We start from the raw sequence: 18,029 nt of genomic DNA on the forward strand, positions 1-18,029 counted from the left end.
TTAACGTAGTGTGATAGCCCTGAGATGGGATGTTGCCTTGAACATTCACGTGTTTGAGAGACCATTGATAATCTCTTTTTCGCTATTTTGCCTATAACGTCGTCGATATTTATATTGACAACGTCACATACGCCCTTAGTTTCAGATAATAATAGGTCTATATCAAGAGAGTGGCGTAATTTAAAACATAATCACATAAAAAGATCAAAGTAAAAATCAAAAAAAATATAGTGATAAATCAAGGGATTTATATTCAGTTATCAACTTTAAAATCTTATATCTATAGTATAAAATCAAAGGGGGCAATACATACAATTTAATTTTTACTACACACGAAAATGCCTATACCAAGTCAGAAAAAGGACAGTTGTTTTCCATTTGTTTGAAGTGTTTGAGTTTTCAAAATAGATATTTGTTAAGGAACTTTTTAAATATTTCTACGAGTTCGGCATTTCTGTTATTTTACTTTTAATATTTCGAATATGAAAAAAATATAGTGCATTTTAACAAGATAAAAAAGGAACACACAACCCTAATAATGAAATAATGGTTTTCCATTTCCCATTCGAAACAATATTTTGTTTATTAGATGGTTCAGTGAAGGTCTTCATGTTTAACATGGAACACTAACAGAATATATTACCAGAAAGTGGGATTTAATGAAAAGTTTAATCATAAGGGCTCTTGCTACTTCGATCATTATATTACACTTTTCATTCATCATATCGACAGAAAATCACTAATGCTATAAATATTTGAAACCGTGACCTGTATATCATCTCAACTGTGTCACGAAATTTACTCAAATAACATTTGCAAAATATACATAGTTAGTATCTTCAGTGAACCATATCGGGTGTCCTTTAAATTTTCTAAACATAAAGAAAAAGGTAAGACAAATTTATATTTACTTCATTTCAATATTGTTAAATTTGTATTTTTTTTCTATTGATCATGATTCTCTAGCCAAAGATTGCGGAAGGTAAGCAGGCTTCAGTATGTTCGCGTGTACTTTAGTTCAACTGTATGTTAAGCAATGTGTAAACACTTTTGAATGGATTGCAGTCAAACGTAATTAACTTTTACTATAAATAGTGTAACAGTGTGAGGTTTATATTGGTTTGATGAATTTCTAATAACTTATATGATATTGATCTCAAGGATTCTTCCAAAAGTTGGAATATAATGATATCTCGTTTTTTATTATGCTCGTTGGACGGATGGTATTGCTCTGCTAAGATATCACGAAGTTAGTGTTGTTGTAATTTGCTCTGTCTAAGCAGCTACTATGGTTCTTAATAGCATATTCTCTTTTTTGACTCACTTGTTTCAATTGACTCTCTGGTCTGATATTATGCTCACGTATTCTGATTTCCGATTTAGTTTCCCTCAGTTTTATATATTTGATTTTGAATACATAGTTCCTCACATATTCAGGCAGTTTTCTTCCGGGTTTTGTTTTTTATTCAAAAGTTCGTTATGACGGTATAACAGCTTTAAAAACACAAAAAAATTCCAGTGTTATTTAACATTTTCAAAGCGGTTAGTTGCCGTTTGGTTGAAATCGGGGTAAACAAGAACCGTATGTAAAACAAATCCCAGACAAATCAGTTCAACTATTTGGCATTTTTAACAACTGTACTTAAATGTGTTTACGGATTTCGAATTGATCTCCATGAATATGGTAAGGAGCAAACGAACAGACGTTTCATAGTTACGTTTTATTTGTGGCATTCTCACATGGTCTTCTTTCTAGAATGAATATTAGTATGTTCACACTTTATTCAGAGTTTTATTTTGGAAAGCGTAATAATATCAACCAAGGATAATTTTCATTGCAATTATTGACTTTGGCAACAGCGATCCAATTATAAAACATTCTTATCACGAACCACGAAAAATGAAATACTTTATTCCTGTAATTTTGTGTTTGATTTATATTTCTACCATATATTTTAGATATTTTTTATCAATAACATTCATTGAGACTGTCGTTAAGATGTTACATCCTGCAGCAGGGACCAACAACATATGTCTTGTTACCGATTCATACAAGGTAAAGATGTTTAGAAAAGTATCACAGAAATTGCGAACCAAAAGGAAAATTTTAAAAGGGGTAGTTATCATGCATCGTTTATAACCGTTTATGACACAGAAAAAGGTTTTGGTGTTTGATATTTAATTTCGTATTGTTTATCTGGTATTTCCCTCGAGAAGTTTTGGAACAAATATAATATCCGATAGCCCCAATACTAAATGTAAGGTGATTAATTGAAAAAAGTGTAAAATAATATCAAACTCCAACGCAAGTTCAGAAAAGGGAAAGTCCTTTAAAACTGAAAAGTAAAACGCTATTCATTAACAGAAAAATGACAAAAACACCGCCATATTCTTGACTTGGTACAAGCATTTCTCGAAATATAACAGCTGTTTATAGTTTCGTTATAGAAACATAATGAGGAAATCAACCCAAACAGACATAAAAGATTAATGTGACAATAATTGGGAGTCAGCAACTAAAACTATGTAAAAATACAGTACAATTGATTCAAATGAACCAAACATACACGCTCAACTAACAAAGACACATATTTTTGCTCCGACACCGATGAAGTTTTACAAAGTCTAAGTAGCAGCTGCTTGGATATCGCACGAGTTGAGAAATGTATATTTTATACGTGGGTAAAGCTGGTATATTGCTGCTACGGTGAAGACCATATTTAAATGCAACAAATGCCTGTTTTAATATATCTTTCCATATGTTATATTTATAGGTGACACATTATCGTCAGTACCCTTCGAACACCACACTGGTATATTCGTACTTTGAAAGCAGAGGTGGGAAATATCCAACTACAACATTCTTTGGCCTGCAATACTTGTTAAAACGTTTCCTAACAGGTCAGGTCGTCACAAAAGAGAAAATAGAAGAAGCTAAGAAGATCTGTAACAGCCATTTTGGTCTCGATATATTTAATGAAGAAGGGTGGAATTATATTTTAGAGGTATAACAAAACTATATTTAAAATATTTATCCATATTCAACATAATTTAGGGTCAATTTTATAAATATTATGATATACCTCGTGGTTTAGTGTGCTTTTGGATTACTACCTAATTTGACAATGATATTGATTGGCAAGTTATGGTAGTAAAGTATAGACCTGTTGTTGTTTACCTACTCATCGAAATAACGACAATCAGTGTTGCGATCTAAGCACAAGTACTAAACTAAACGTATAACGTGGTATTTTTGAAAAATATAATACACAAACTTTCTAGACGAGAAGATTTAGTTATTATTATTTTGATGATCTTTAGATGTTTATAGAGAATGTTTATTTATTTCCTTCCCGTTGATGAATACCCCATATCCCTGATCATATATTTCGGGGTTTTTGTATTTATATTTTAACATTATTAGTTTGATATTTCTCTTGTACGTTTATACTAATTCAATTCGTTTAAAACGATAATTTACATTTTCGTCCTCGATTGTTCATTGTTTAACATTGACTGTTCCTATATTATGTCTCCCGCCTTTCTTTTTAATCAGACTTACCTATACCTTGCGTCACTATCCTATTGTTTCAGTTCCAAATCTGTTCTGACTTGAATATGCATACAATGTATGCCATTCGACGCTTGCAAGTAACATTTCATCATACAATCGATACTTTTGCAATGAAAAAGATAGGTTTACTTTCTTGAACTGAATTTTAATGTGCGTATTGTTATGCGTTTACTTTTCTACATTGGCTAGAGGTATAGGGGGAGGGTTGAGATCTCATAAACATGTTTAATCCCGCCGCATTTTTGCGCATGTCTCAAGTCAGGAGCCTCTGGCCTTTGTTAGTCTTGTATTATTTTTAATTTTAGTTTCTTGTGTATAATTTGGAGTTTAGTATGGCGTTCATTATCATTGAAATAGTAAATATATTTGTGTAGGACGCCTCCGGGTGCGGGAGTTTCTCGCTGAATTGAAGACCTATTGGTGACCTTCTGCGGTTGTCTGTTCCTTGGTCAGGTTGTTGTCTCTTTGACACATTCCCCATTTCCATTCTCAATTTTATTACTAATAAAGCATATAAATGATAATATATTGGTTTTAAAAAAATAATTGTTTAACTGTGATATCGATTTCATGAAATAATTTTGTATTATAATATCAGTGATTAATACATTTTGTCTTTTTATTGCTTGACAAATTGTTTTGATATTTTTCTTTTAAATTTATTTAAAATGCTACATTTCTTAATAAGTCTATTCACTATTTCAGAAACACAATGGTTATCTCCCTTTGTTGATAAAAGCTGTACCAGAAGGACTAAATATACAAACCAGAAATGTCTTGTTTACTGTGGAAAATACAGATCCAAATTGCTACTGGTTAACTAATTATTTCGAGGTAATATTATTGATAATATTATAGGCAAAACGTAATGATTTCAATTAATATTACAGACACATTCATGTTAGAGCAAAATAACAAATCTATTACGACGTTGAATTAATCTTAAAAAAATGTGATGTTTGCCTTGAGATAGAAATTAAATTAATAAATATATATTATGATTTCACCTGCCATAAAGAAATTATGAATACAACCTTTGCATAATAACTCTGTTACAGTGTCTAGGAAGAAATTATTTCTATTTCCGACGTTACTAAAAGCAAACAATGATCATGCAGTAAAAAAAACAAAGAACTAATATGAAAGTACAGTTAAATGTACTGTTAATTGCAATAGCAAAAAATATCATATGAAGAAATCTGTAACAATATTTTTTTACCAATTTGCGTATTGCTTGTCAATTACTATGAATCGTGAGTCGCCGCTGCCGTGATGATATTTGTGTAACTTGTTTGTGTGATCACGTCCCCATAATTGGATCACCAGCTATTTAAATTTAATATAAGATATTCAGCTAAGAGAGTTGAAAATAAATGGCTCGGTTTTATAATAATGACTTTTTTACCTCTGAAATAGTACTGTCAAAATTTACTAGAATATGTTCTAGTAAAAAAACGGTTTTATATTTTTATAACGGAAACATTCGTCCTGAACATAATTAAAACTTTGTTAACTTATATGTAATTTCCATTATCAGCATAACAAAATTAACTTTTCTTTTAAGATAATAACTACGCAGTTTAGAATAGATAATTTTAAACTCCTTCTTCGCAGCTTTTAAAGTTGACGAGAAAAGAAAAACAGCGATTTCAGTTCTGTCATAACCATACATCAATAAAGTTTAGGTATCATATCTTTAAAAAAATATTTGAAAGCTATTCATAATGATAACCGAATAAATTAAATCACAATTTAAAAGGACAAGTAACACAGTATGACGTTTTCAATGTTTGCATGAAACTAAGATCCAAATACATTTTATATATGAGTCTTAAAATTTTCCAGTCATACCTAGTTCAGGTATGGTATCCCATGACCGTAGCAACAAATTCTCTTTATCAAAAGGATCTGATTACTAAATATCTGAAAGAAACTGCTGATAACCTCGATAGCTTACCATTTAAATTATCAGACTTCGGATTTAGAGGATCATCATCATTTGAGGTAAGAAAACGTTTCTAAAACAATATTGTGAAATTATCAGGTTTCCCTCTGTTTTGTGCGACACTATGAATCACAAGAGGCCATCTTTCGATCCTGAAGAAGTTGTTGCCTTGAATAACAGGCAGTAAATGTTGCATTTTCCCTAGTACACTAGATACTGCATTTAATGTCAAAATATTATTTTAAGTTTATCTTAGGTTAAATTGTTTAATTTGTGAACTAGAAATAAAATATATCATGTTATTGTTGTCTGTTCAGACGTTATGGCTTTCTTTTGTATATGAAAATTTAAAAGTGCAAAACAAGTTTACTAAGACATGAGAAACGATTTCAAAGCGTACAGTTTTCATCAGATATGAGCGAGACTTAAATTTTACGGACGCCATCACCAGTTGGTTGACCGTTATGGAATAACCGTTTCACAAATGATATCGGATATGTTCCTTACGTCGTAACTACAATCCCCTTCCCTTTCATGAATGTGACCTACCGAATTAGACTATTTACCGGATTTGTAATCACATAAGCAACACGACGGGTGCCACATGTGGAGCAGGATCTGCTTACCCTTCCGGAGCACCTGAGATCACCCCTAGTTTTTGGTGGGGTTCGTGTTGTTTATTCTTTAGTTTTCCATGTTGTGTCATGTGTACTATTGTTTTTCTGTTTGTCTTTTTCATTTTTAGCCATGGCGTTGTCAGTTTGTTTTAGATTTATGAGTTTGACTGTCCCTTTGGTATCTTTCGTCCCTCTTTTAAAATTCAAAAGCCAAAATTAAAAAAATTTAACAGCAAAAAAAATGCTTTTTCATTATATGTATTAATGATGATACATAATTAACGATTTTTTTATATACAATATAACTCTCTGTTTATGATACTTATCTTAAATTTTTGTATGTAAAACTTTATTGTTAGAATTTGTGTTTTTCATGATTTAATCACCATAATTAACATGAATAATCGTAACTTACGAAAATGCCTTAAATGAAGGGAATAGCATCAATTATTAGTGATTTATTTCTACAGTCAGCTGGTATAGGAGGCTGTGCACATTTGGTTCATTTCCTAGGTTCTGATACACTTTGTGCTTTGATGACTGCAAAAATGTACTATGGCTGTGACATGGCGGGATTTTCCGTACCAGCTGCAGAGCACAGGTATGTCAATACATTTTATTCAAATAATGCGATTATATGGTATTAATACTTCTTCAACTGAATATTGATTTCTTGATATCATTTGTGTTGTTGGGTTGCTGCTTACTTGACGTATACAACATATCCGTTTATTCACATTAAATAATGTAAACTTATATCATCATCCAGTACTAGTTTATATTAAAATATGTCTATTCTACTGGTGTGCTATAATGACGCTTTGACATTAGCTGAACCTTTTAACTTAGCTTGGTTGTGTTTTAATTTTTTCTTCTAAGCTTTCTAAACATATAATAAATCCAAGGTTTAACTTTTTTATTTTTTAAAATGTTTGGACCAGGGTTACTAGATCAGTATTATCGATAGTCCAATATACTGACAACAAAAACAGCCATACGTAAAAGAATTTCCACATTAATGCAATGGAATGATTTTTTTATTTTTTCTTGTGCAACTCACAAAGCGAAACACACACATTTTCTTAAAGACATGTAACCATTTTCCAAACACAAATCTCAAAATAGTTTGCTTATGTTTATAAACCAATCTATAAATGTTTTGGTAAACTACGATACCAGTTAATTTGAAGTAATATACTCTAATATCTCTACTGTTATTTGCACAGTACAATAACCACATGGGGAAAAGATGGTGAGGCAGATGCATTTATAAATATGTTAAAACAATTCCCAACAGGGATAGTTTCATGTGTTGGTGACAGTTATGATATGTGGAGAGTTTGTGACAAAGTTTGGGGACAGGAACTAAAAGGTTTAGTAGAAGCCAGAGAAGGAAAGGGGACATTAGTGGTTCGTCCTGATAGTGGTTATCCTCCAGATATTGTTGTGAAGGTAAAGCATTGTAAACATAATAACAAAGATGAATTACTAATTACGATATGTCCATGTTAAAAAGAGAATCAAACACAATTAAAAACCAATTGAATGTCTTCCCAAACAATTTTTCGATTACTCAAATTTATTATTGGCGTCCCAGCATAGGTCTCTTTATACTCATTAAATGAATAAAAGTTTCTGTCTATTTTTGCCTGAAATAAGAGAGATAATTGTCAACTTACGGTCTCAAATCATAGCTTTATTTACACTGATTCCAAATATATTTCTATATACTGCTGCCTGTAATAAATGAGATACTAGGTACTTTCAGATTAGGGAAATTCACGTCCTGTCTCAAATTAGAGGTATTTGTCATTTTTTGATTCGAGCGTCACTGATGAGTCTTTTTTAGACGAAACGCGCGACTGGCGTAAATATATAAATTTTGATCCTGGTATCTATGATGAGTTTATTTGTATGCCTATTTGAAACACATATAATTTCTAGGTACGTTTCCATGAAATAAGTACAAAAATAGCTACTTCCGGTTTATTCCAGGTCAGTTCTGGTTGATGTTTGTCATGGTCTCATGGCAATAACAGTTTACAAAAGACCATTTCGCTTTATCGTGTATCAAGATGGAGTAATAATCATTAGATTGTTTCAGATCAAAAGTTCATATCTCAATCACAATTAGGCGAACATTTTTTTTAGTTCTTTTATATATATCTTTAAAAGTGGCAGAGGAGATCAAGAAACATAGAAAAGTCAAAATTGAGAATTTGACCTTGACTTTTGACATTTACCTAGTTTTTTTATTCTTTGGACAGACCATAGTTCACATACATATGGTTTATCAGTTACAAATGCATATCACTCATTTCAAATGCATTTGGGGAAATAATTCGCATATTGAATATTCCTATCGCTTCCGTCAAAATTGGACAAAAAATCCTAAGGATATAGCGAACACTTCGGTAAAATAAATTTACGTATTTTGATTATTTTATTTATTGTGTCTGTTTAGTTAACGCATCAATGTAAATAAAACGGAATTTGATGAGACTGTTATCAAAGTGAAAGGGTTAGCGCTATAAAACCAGGTTTAATCCACCATTTTCTACATTTGAAAATGCCTGTACCAAGTCAGGAATATGACAGTTCTTGTCCATTCGTTTTTGATGCGTTTTGTTATTTGAATTTGCCATGTTATTATGGACTTTCCGAATTGATTTTCCTCTAAGTTCAGTATTTTTGTGATTTTACTCTTTATTGCTTTCTTTTATGGTAACGAAGCAGATCTCATAACAAAGGAAACAGTATTTGGGGAGATAACCCTTGCAATAAAAAGTCTTCGACTTAACAGGGTTAATCTCAAAAACGCAATAACTGTTTGATATCATATTAAGAAATCTAAACAACATCTTGCGAAACCACAAATCAAGTTTTGAAAAGTTAGCGTTAGCAGAAAAAGAAATCAATCAGAACAAATACAAGAGGTCTTTCCACAGAAAAGTGGAAAGACTTTATAAACGAAGGGTTTGTAAATCACATTATTATTCTATTGAGTTGTACTAGCAATTGAAATTTTACAGAAATTAAAACAATTTGTCTGATAAATGGCTAGACCAATTCTTTTGTCCCCACAGTAGCGTCTACGATTTTACTGAATGTGTTGAACACGCACCATAGCCTTCGGAATTGAAGTGCATACTTTGTCCGCGCTATGAGCGTACCATGCTGCTACACAAAAGGGACTATAAGTCATCCTTTACTACGAGTCGGTTTATTTGAGACCGTAAAGGCTCAATTTTTCCTCTCTCCCTCATTTTTAATATACTCCCTGTGGAATTCCAAATTTTATCAATGAGACATGTATCCAAAAATAGTTCAGTGGATGAACCAATTACAGACAACAGTATGGCTTTCAACAATGAGAAAAACCCATACCGTATAGTCTGGTATAAACGAACCATTTAGGAAAATCATGAAATTTAATTGAGAAAATTAACGGCATAATGTATAATATAACAATGTACAAAAAAGAATATGATAGGCACTTGTCTTTGGACAGGCAGATATTGAATGTGGCGGGGTAAAGCATGTATGTGATCACTCAACCTGCTCTTAATCTTGAGCAGCGGTGTTACAGCAGAACAAACTATAAAAAAAATAGTTAAAAAGTGCTTACATCATCAGATGGATACAAAGCAGGAAAAAAATCTAACAAAAACACAAAACTGACGTGGCAGGTAATTTATACATCCCTCACAACAGAAACAGACACCTAGAACAGCTCTGAGATTACTCTCACTTACTGGCATTTAGTGCATAGCCTATACCAACTTATAGATAAAACCTGTATCATGAAAAGTAAGAAAAAAACACATGAATTTCTATATTATCTACCATCAACCTGAACCCCAATCTGCTATTCATATATTTTCTTTTGAACATATTTTGTTATCACACCGAAGATACCAAACGTTTTCCCACTGAAAGGTTCGACCACTGCAACCAAACTATAAAAATGGACGAATTTTTATATTTTGGTTGTGCGAAATTTATAAATCATATTCGCTACCAAATATGATCTTATTCGACGCCTTCAGTAAGGAAGTTGCTATTCCCTTTACATTATGAGAAACGTTTTCTTAAAAGAAATCGTAGTGTGTTGTCTTTTTAAGCATTTTCCTCTCTCAGAAACCCTCGTTTGCAGCGGTTATCTCAATTTTTTAATCTTTTCTCCCGTTTAGTCAACTTAGTAGAATCTATTTAAGTAGTGTTTTATTACAAAGTAATTAACCAAAACCTCACCATAATCAATAAACCGTTATATATAATATATTTATTATTGAATGCTACGATTGACGTCTTTCAGGTGTTGGATATTTTAGGGAAATATTACAAAACAACAATAAATTCAAAAGGGTTCAAACTGTTACCTCCTTATTTAAGAGTCATTCAAGCAGATGGCGTTAACTATGAAACATTAGGTGCAGTTTTAGAAAACATGAAGAAAAATCGATGGAGCGCAGACAACGTAGTGTTTGGCAGCGGTGGTGCTCTCTTACAGCAAGTAGACAGGGACACTCAGAAATGTGCTTTCAAATGTAGTTATGCTGTTGTAAACGGAGAAGAGGTAAATCAATGGTTGATAAAAACGCATATATTATCGAATATAAATAAGTTTGAGTTATTGCTTTTGTATTTTTTCTGAAGCAACTTTTGTTGACAATTTTTCCATATCTTTTGTTTTATTACGTGTCAAATGTTCCCACTATTCAGGATGGTACGTTTTAATTCCTTTGCCATTACTGACCTGCTGAAATAGTGTTGCACATGTGTTGATGATTCGTTATTTTGATATCTAACAGTTGTCAGCATTTATTTCGTTATGCAATCGAACCATATTTACTTATTTTTATATATCTAATTGTTAGATCACTATGCATAAAAGTCCAAGTGACGTTTGGTCTGTCGTTTACTTTTACATATATTTTCTTATCCAATATCTACCAAATTTGAAGTATGACACAAATATTCAACTCCAAGGCCATTAGAAAAGGGGAATTTAAAAAAAAATCAAATGCTTTCAATAAACAGAAGAAAGTGAAAAACAGCTATCATGTTCCGTAAATGGTGATTGGTATAACCTGGTTTCAAATTGATCTATAAAAAGATCGACAAAAGATACAAGAGAAACATTCAAACTTTTAAATAGAAAACAAACTGACAAAACCATGGAAAAGAAAATAAAGACAAACAGACAAACAATAGTACACAAGATACAACATAGTAAAATGAAGACGAAACAACACGAACCCCACCAAAAACTTGGGTGATTTCAGGTGCTCTAGAAGTGTAACCAGATTCTGCTTCACATGTGGCATCCATCCTGTTGCTCATGTTAGCAAAATAAAATGGTAATAAGTCTACTCCCATTTTATCATATCGTACAATCATATATTAATTGAGTCGTTGAAAAACACATATAAAAGCAAATAACAATAAATATAAGTTATTTAGCCTGATTTGATATAGCCATATAGTGTGGCGAAGGTTAAAGTAGTTTTACGTGCGCAGTAATGCCAACCTCGCTAACTATACAATTTTTGGAAAAAAACAAATAAACAATATCCTGTTCAGTTTCGCTGCCAAGAAAATGACCTTTAACTTGACAAAGAAATATAACCTTGTATTGTACAAATAACTTCCACTAAGTAAATAGTTTGAAGTTCGATGACTATAATGACTGCAGTGATCTAATTGAACTTAAAATAAATGATATTACAGATACATTTAAGTCTGCTTCATATCTAGACAAATAGGGTTAATGAACCAACTCAACGACAAATATCTGATTTTGATTTACCTACTGCGATCTTCCATTTTTTATGTAACGCCACATGAGATGCACATGCATATGGATATTTCCTAGATGATAAGTTTTTGTTTTTCTAGTGGTTGCGTTTTCTATAATGGTTTCTAACATAGAAGAAGTATCATTCTCAATTTTGAAGTTGGTGTCCTATTTTGAAAGTTTTATTCCTTTAATTGCGCCATAATCGCATGCTATACTTGTTAGAGATAGTCATGGAAATGTTTCGTATACATTTTTCTTTTTTCCTCGATTATAATATCAACAAATGCGACTAATCAGTCGATTGTTAGTGGTTCGTGCTAGGTAGTTTTCAAGGATGTACTAGTTTTAAGTGTATAATTGTTTGTCTGTTGATCTATTTACAACCGAGTTTGAATGTCCATCTGGTATCTTTCGCCTCTAATTTAATTGTCATGATCCACTCGACGTGTCCCACTATTGGAGTACTGCTTAATATGATGTAGCAGATTATTTCAAGTCTACATTCAAAAGGGTGGTGTTGAAGTTTTTGTGAATTGTATTTTTGCTATTTAATTAACATGTATGTGTGGTTTTGTATCACTAAAGGACTAGCCTGTCTTGAGATAAAGAATATGTTGGCACTTATAGATTTGATTGTCTGTAAAGATTTACATGGAGGATGATATGTGACGTTTTACGTTTTAGTCGTACATTTTTTTTTCAGACTTATGATTTGTCTATTTCCCCATGGTATTTAACAATGACAAGAAATAAATCATTTCAAAATAATTCGAAATTAAAGTGTGTTGTTGTTTTATAATCCTTCACAACACATTGCATGATAAAAAATAATTAAACAATCTGAAGTAAAAACCTCTATCATGACTCAGGAAAAAAGATATTAGAATGAAGATTTTTCTAAGCAGTTGAATTTTGTATACTAAATCGATAACTTTTCATCAACATTATCTACTACTTGTACGACATCTGATACTGATTTTCTTTTTTATAATGAATTGCTTCCCTTTGAACTGATTAAGATGTATTTTTTCTATCGTAGAGAAATGTTTTCAAAAATCCAGTTGATGATCCTGGTAAAATGAGCAAAAAGGGTCGCCTTACTCTTGAATATAAAAATGGGAAATATAAAACAATAGAAGAAGGCAAAGGTGATACAAGCAAGGTAAGTGTAATAAATATTCAATTGGACGTATTTATAGACAGTTGTTGAGTACTCTCAGTTATGTTCAACCATCTTTACATTATTTGTGTTCATGTCCGAAGGCAGCAGCCTGTTGTTTAGTGGTTGTCGATGTTTCTTCTCCGTCAAATCTAGATTTTGATCAAGTGTTTGTTAAATCTTAGTTCAATATTTTTAAGGCGGGAGGCTTTCATACTATGCAGACGTCATATACAGGAGTTATCTCCTTTGCCGAGACAGCCCAAACAGAGTAATGAGGAGGAAAGATAAAAGTGCAGACGTCCAGAATTCGACATATTACCGAATATGACTATTTTACCAGAGAGAATATCACAGTTGTTTTCATTCGTTTGTCGTGTTTGCGCTTTTAATTTTGCCATTTGATAGGGAAAAATTAAAACATAAAAATACTGAACTCCAAGGAAAAATCAAAACGGAAAGTCCACAATCAAATGGCAAAATCAAATGATAAAACACATCAAACGAATGAACAACAACTGCAATATTCCTGACTTGGTACGGGCATTTTTAAATGTAGAAAATGGTGGATTAAACCTGGTTTTATAGCGCTAAACCTCTCACTTGTATGACAATTGCATCAAATTTCATTATATTTACAACGACGCGTGATCAAAACAGACATAATATGTAAAATAGTCAAAATATGGGCACAGCAGTCATCCATTCATCACTGTGTCACAATCAAAAACGTACTTTCTGTTTTGAATTTTCATCGGAGTTCGGTATTTTTTGGTGATTTTACTTTTTTTGTTGCTTAACCGCCAGTTTCCATTTTTTGCATCCGACAATCAATTATTTAGTTTATTTTGTAGATTCTGTTGGATATTGTGTTATATCTAAGCGTATGCGGTATGAATTCTGTACATTCAGCATTATTTGTCAGTATTGATGAGTCTTTTTAAATAGTCTTGGATCGTCTTCAGTGTTTTTGTTTTATATTGTTTGGTCTTACATGATCTTGCCTTATATTGCAGTTATTTCATTTTCATTTTCTTTATGTATGTAAAAGATGAAAAAGTATGCTATTTCATTTATCTCATTTTTTACATGTATCATCTATTAAACAAAAACAAATCAGGGGAAACACATTATCTATAACAGGAAGAGAATGTTGCGAAAGAAACACTGAACTTCGTAAAAAAACACCACTAACATACAACGGAGATACAACTGCCATAATCTTGACTTGGTACACGTCATTTTAAATCAATGGTGGACTGAACATGGTTTTCTGGATATCCAAACCTCCCGCTTGTATGGTAATGTTAAGAATATCTATAATAGTTATTAAAGGTATCAGGATTACAATTTAGTATGTATTCCATACAATGACAACATTACTTGACGGGAATACAGTACACAAATAGACGCAAGAACATTACGCACAGATAATACATAAATACATAGTTTAATAGTGCATTACTGGGGACTTTCCGATTTGATTTTCCTCTGAGCTCAGTATTTTTGTGATTTTACTTTTTACATCATTTAAACCACTGAATGACAAAGGACACTTACAATAAATTTACAACAGTACAACAGGATACCACAAACAAAGTATAAACTTCATTTCACATGAATGTACTAATGACACAAAAACTGACTTTTTTGTGACGATTATGTAAATACTATTAAAAATATATTTGTTAAATCTATAGACATGTTCAAGAACTTGAAATTTGGAATGAGTTTATAATTGTGTTATTTCATGTATTTGCCAATCATGACAAAAGCATCAAACTGAAATTGTGTTTGTAATGGTGTCATTTTTTCAATCAACCATGTCTGTTTTCTTCTAAAACAAAAAGTGTGTGCAAACAAATATGTCACTTGTATCATATGTTGGTTTTCAGGATATTCTTGTTCCGGTTTATAAGAATGGTATTCTTTTGAAGGAGTACACCTTAGATGAAATCCGGAAGAATGCTCTGCTTTAACTTGGTTGTACTCTAGAAATATTGATTTTGTATATTTTCGCTACTTTTATGTACCTGTTTGAATTTTACGCAATTAAAAATACTTTGGATAAACATGTTAAGATTTTTTTCTCTATCATATTGTAATGTTAAAGGAAGAGATGTACAGATTAAAAAGCTTTTCTTTTTATCATTCTATCCATAATGACAAGATTATATTAGTGTCAAACTTAGAATTATTCATACTTTGTATATGCATTTCTGTACCACATCGTATTGAATATTGTTGACCAAAAAAAATATAAAAAATACTTAAAAAATTGAATGAACTGTACTAATAATAATTTATATACTGAAACGTTGCAGTCAAAATGAATTATTATTATAATCGAAGTATTTTTATAACAAAAGTTCATAACTTAAGTTTAATTATTATAAAATCAATCAAGACAAATAAAGGTGACAAATAAAACATGACTACAAACATGCTGTGCGCAAAAAGCATGTACCTAAACCGCAAAACAATATATTTTTATTTAAGAACTAATTTTGTCGTTGTTAAAAAATCTGCATTCTGATAATACAACTATTCATACCAATTGTATAGATATGAAAAAAATGTATAAAGATAGATTAACCACGAAGCAAACACTCTCGTGCTTGATGTTTTTTTAATAAACAAATCAAAATTTAATCCTTTTTCCAGATGAAATCTCGAAGAATGTTGTGCTATAACTTGGTTCTCTAGAAATATTGATTTTGTATATATTAAATTTTATGTTTTACGTATTTTATCGATACTTTCATGTACTTCTTTGAATTAACGCAAATTAAAAATACTTGGGATAAACATGTTAAGAATTTTTTTTTCTATCATATTGTAATTTTAAAGGAAGAGATGTATTGAATAAAAAGCTTATCTTTTTATCATTCTATTATGACGACAAGATTATGTTATAGTCAAACTCAGAATTGTTCATGCTTTGTATATGCGTATACAAAATTCAATCCTGGTTTATGTGATGAGTTTATTTTTCTGTACCACATCGTATTGAAAATTGTTGACAGAAAAACCTATAACAAATCCTTTGGTTGAATGAACTGTACTATTGATAATTTATACACTGAAACGTTACAGTCTAAATGAATAATTATTAGTATTTTTTATAGCAAAAGTTGATAACTTAAGTTCAATTATTATAAATAGGTTTCCAATTAAAACACGAAAACAAATATGCCATGCTAAAAAAGCATGAACCTAGACGAGCAAAAAACATATTTTCTTATTAAAGAACTAATTTTGTCGTTGTTCAAGAAGCTACATTCTGATAATATAACTATTCATACATATTGTATAGATACGATAAAATGTATAAGGATAGATTTATTACGAAGCAACCACTATCTTACTTGAGGTCTTTAAATAACCAAATCAAAATGTAATCCTTTGATAGCAACGTCCATGCTGATTGCAGCTAATATTAAATGAGCTTTGGTAGGCCATGACATTAATATATCATTACAAGATAGCATAATAACATCACACAAAAGTTTTAAAGATGTAAGCAGACAACCATCTACTCATGTATTTAAACTTAACTTTCTGAAACTTTAGAACTATATAGAAGTTCTCATGTTGCACTGTTTTTTTTAAATAAAGTTATAGCTGGGTATAAGTTATGGTAAGTTATTCTAAAGTGCCTATGTTATGTTCATATCCGATTTGTTTTGCTCAATGTGGGTAAATTGTAACAAAGATTAGATTCGAAGTGTTGTAAAGATACAGAAATACCCAGTCGAATTATACTAAATACACAAATTCTAAATCTATTATTAATGTTTACAGTTAAAGTGAATAAACTTCAAATCCGAGATTGCATATCATACTCTGACTCTGGTTAAATAAAATATAACAATACTAGACCGCATAATTATCTTAAAGTAAACTGGGACCTGCATATATATATAGCAGAGAGTTATGCAAGCAAATATTTACCTGATGTGATGACTAACACTCATTAGATCAAGTTACAAGCCTGGCACCTTTTGATAAGTTTATTTTGTCTAATAACAATAGTAAATATAAAAAAGAAGATGTGGTATGATTGCCAATGAGACAACTGTCCACAAGAGACCAAAATAACACAGACAATAACAGCTATAAGTCACTATTTGGCCTTCAACAATACGCAAAGCCCATACCGCATAGTCAGCCATAAAAGGCCCCGGTATGACAATGTAAAACAATTCAAACGAGAAAACAGTTATTACCGTATAAATTTGATTTATTTACAGTAAGTTCCTTGGGATAAATCTCAGCAGTATATTGGGAAAATTCATGATTATTTAACGAAAATATATCATCAAGATAACGGTAAGTGTTGTTGAATTTATCAATTAAATGCAATTTCGACGGGTCTTTACTGAGTTTAGTCATAAACTGTGATTCGTAACAGTACAAAAACAAGTCTGCTTTTAGAGGGGCACAATAAGTACCCATGGGGATACCTACAACCTGTCGATAAACTTTGTTGCCGAAATGTACTTAAACATTATTAAGAAGAAAATTAACAGCTTCAATAATCTCATCACACCTCCAGTAAGTATATCTAGCATATTTACCTTTCTCATTAGAGAAGAAGGCTTTAAATGAGTTGCAGCAAATATATTTGCATTCAGCTTTACCAAACGACCATTTAATTAAATAGAAAACTTTTGCTTAATAAGATATTGTTGAAGTGTAGTGTAAAGAGTAGAAATTTCGAAACTGTCAACAGAATCAAACGGACCATCAAAGGCACGTAATTTATCTAAAACCTCCAAAGATTTTTTTACACTCCAAAAATAGTTTATACCACTATGTTCATATATTTTATTACAATAGTTTATGAAAAGCTCTTTAAAAGCAATTAATGAATTTGTCAAAAGCACTGAAAGATTAGTTGTACAACACTTACTAGAGGCCGAGATAAA

At 31.2% G+C, this 18,029-nt stretch overlaps 1 protein-coding gene across 2 annotated transcripts; it reads left to right on the forward strand.

Annotated features, from left to right (window-relative positions):
* The first annotated feature begins 832 nt into the window (after nt 1–832).
* Nucleotides 833–16,886, forward strand: LOC139521771 (nicotinamide phosphoribosyltransferase-like). 2 transcript variants are annotated; one of them, XM_071315386.1, is made up of 10 exons: nt 833–890; nt 1,960–2,056; nt 2,775–3,005; nt 4,280–4,408; nt 5,420–5,578; nt 6,607–6,737; nt 7,363–7,588; nt 10,455–10,715; nt 12,979–13,101; nt 14,994–16,886. In XM_071315386.1, exons 2-10 carry the CDS (start codon nt 2,000–2,002, stop codon nt 15,075–15,077), a joined length of 1,401 nt encoding a protein of 466 aa, XP_071171487.1. In that variant the 5' UTR covers nt 833–890; nt 1,960–1,999; the 3' UTR covers nt 15,078–16,886. The 2 variants fall into 2 exon arrangements, with proteins under 2 accessions (XP_071171487.1, XP_071171478.1); XM_071315377.1 differs by lacking the exon at nt 833–890 and having other exon boundaries at nt 1,886–2,056.
* The last annotated feature ends 1,143 nt before the right edge of the window (nt 16,887–18,029 follow it).

The sequence above is a fragment of the Mytilus edulis genome, chromosome 1 (assembly GCF_963676685.1).
Source record: "Mytilus edulis chromosome 1, xbMytEdul2.2, whole genome shotgun sequence".
Taxonomy (NCBI): domain Eukaryota; kingdom Metazoa; phylum Mollusca; class Bivalvia; order Mytilida; family Mytilidae; genus Mytilus; species Mytilus edulis.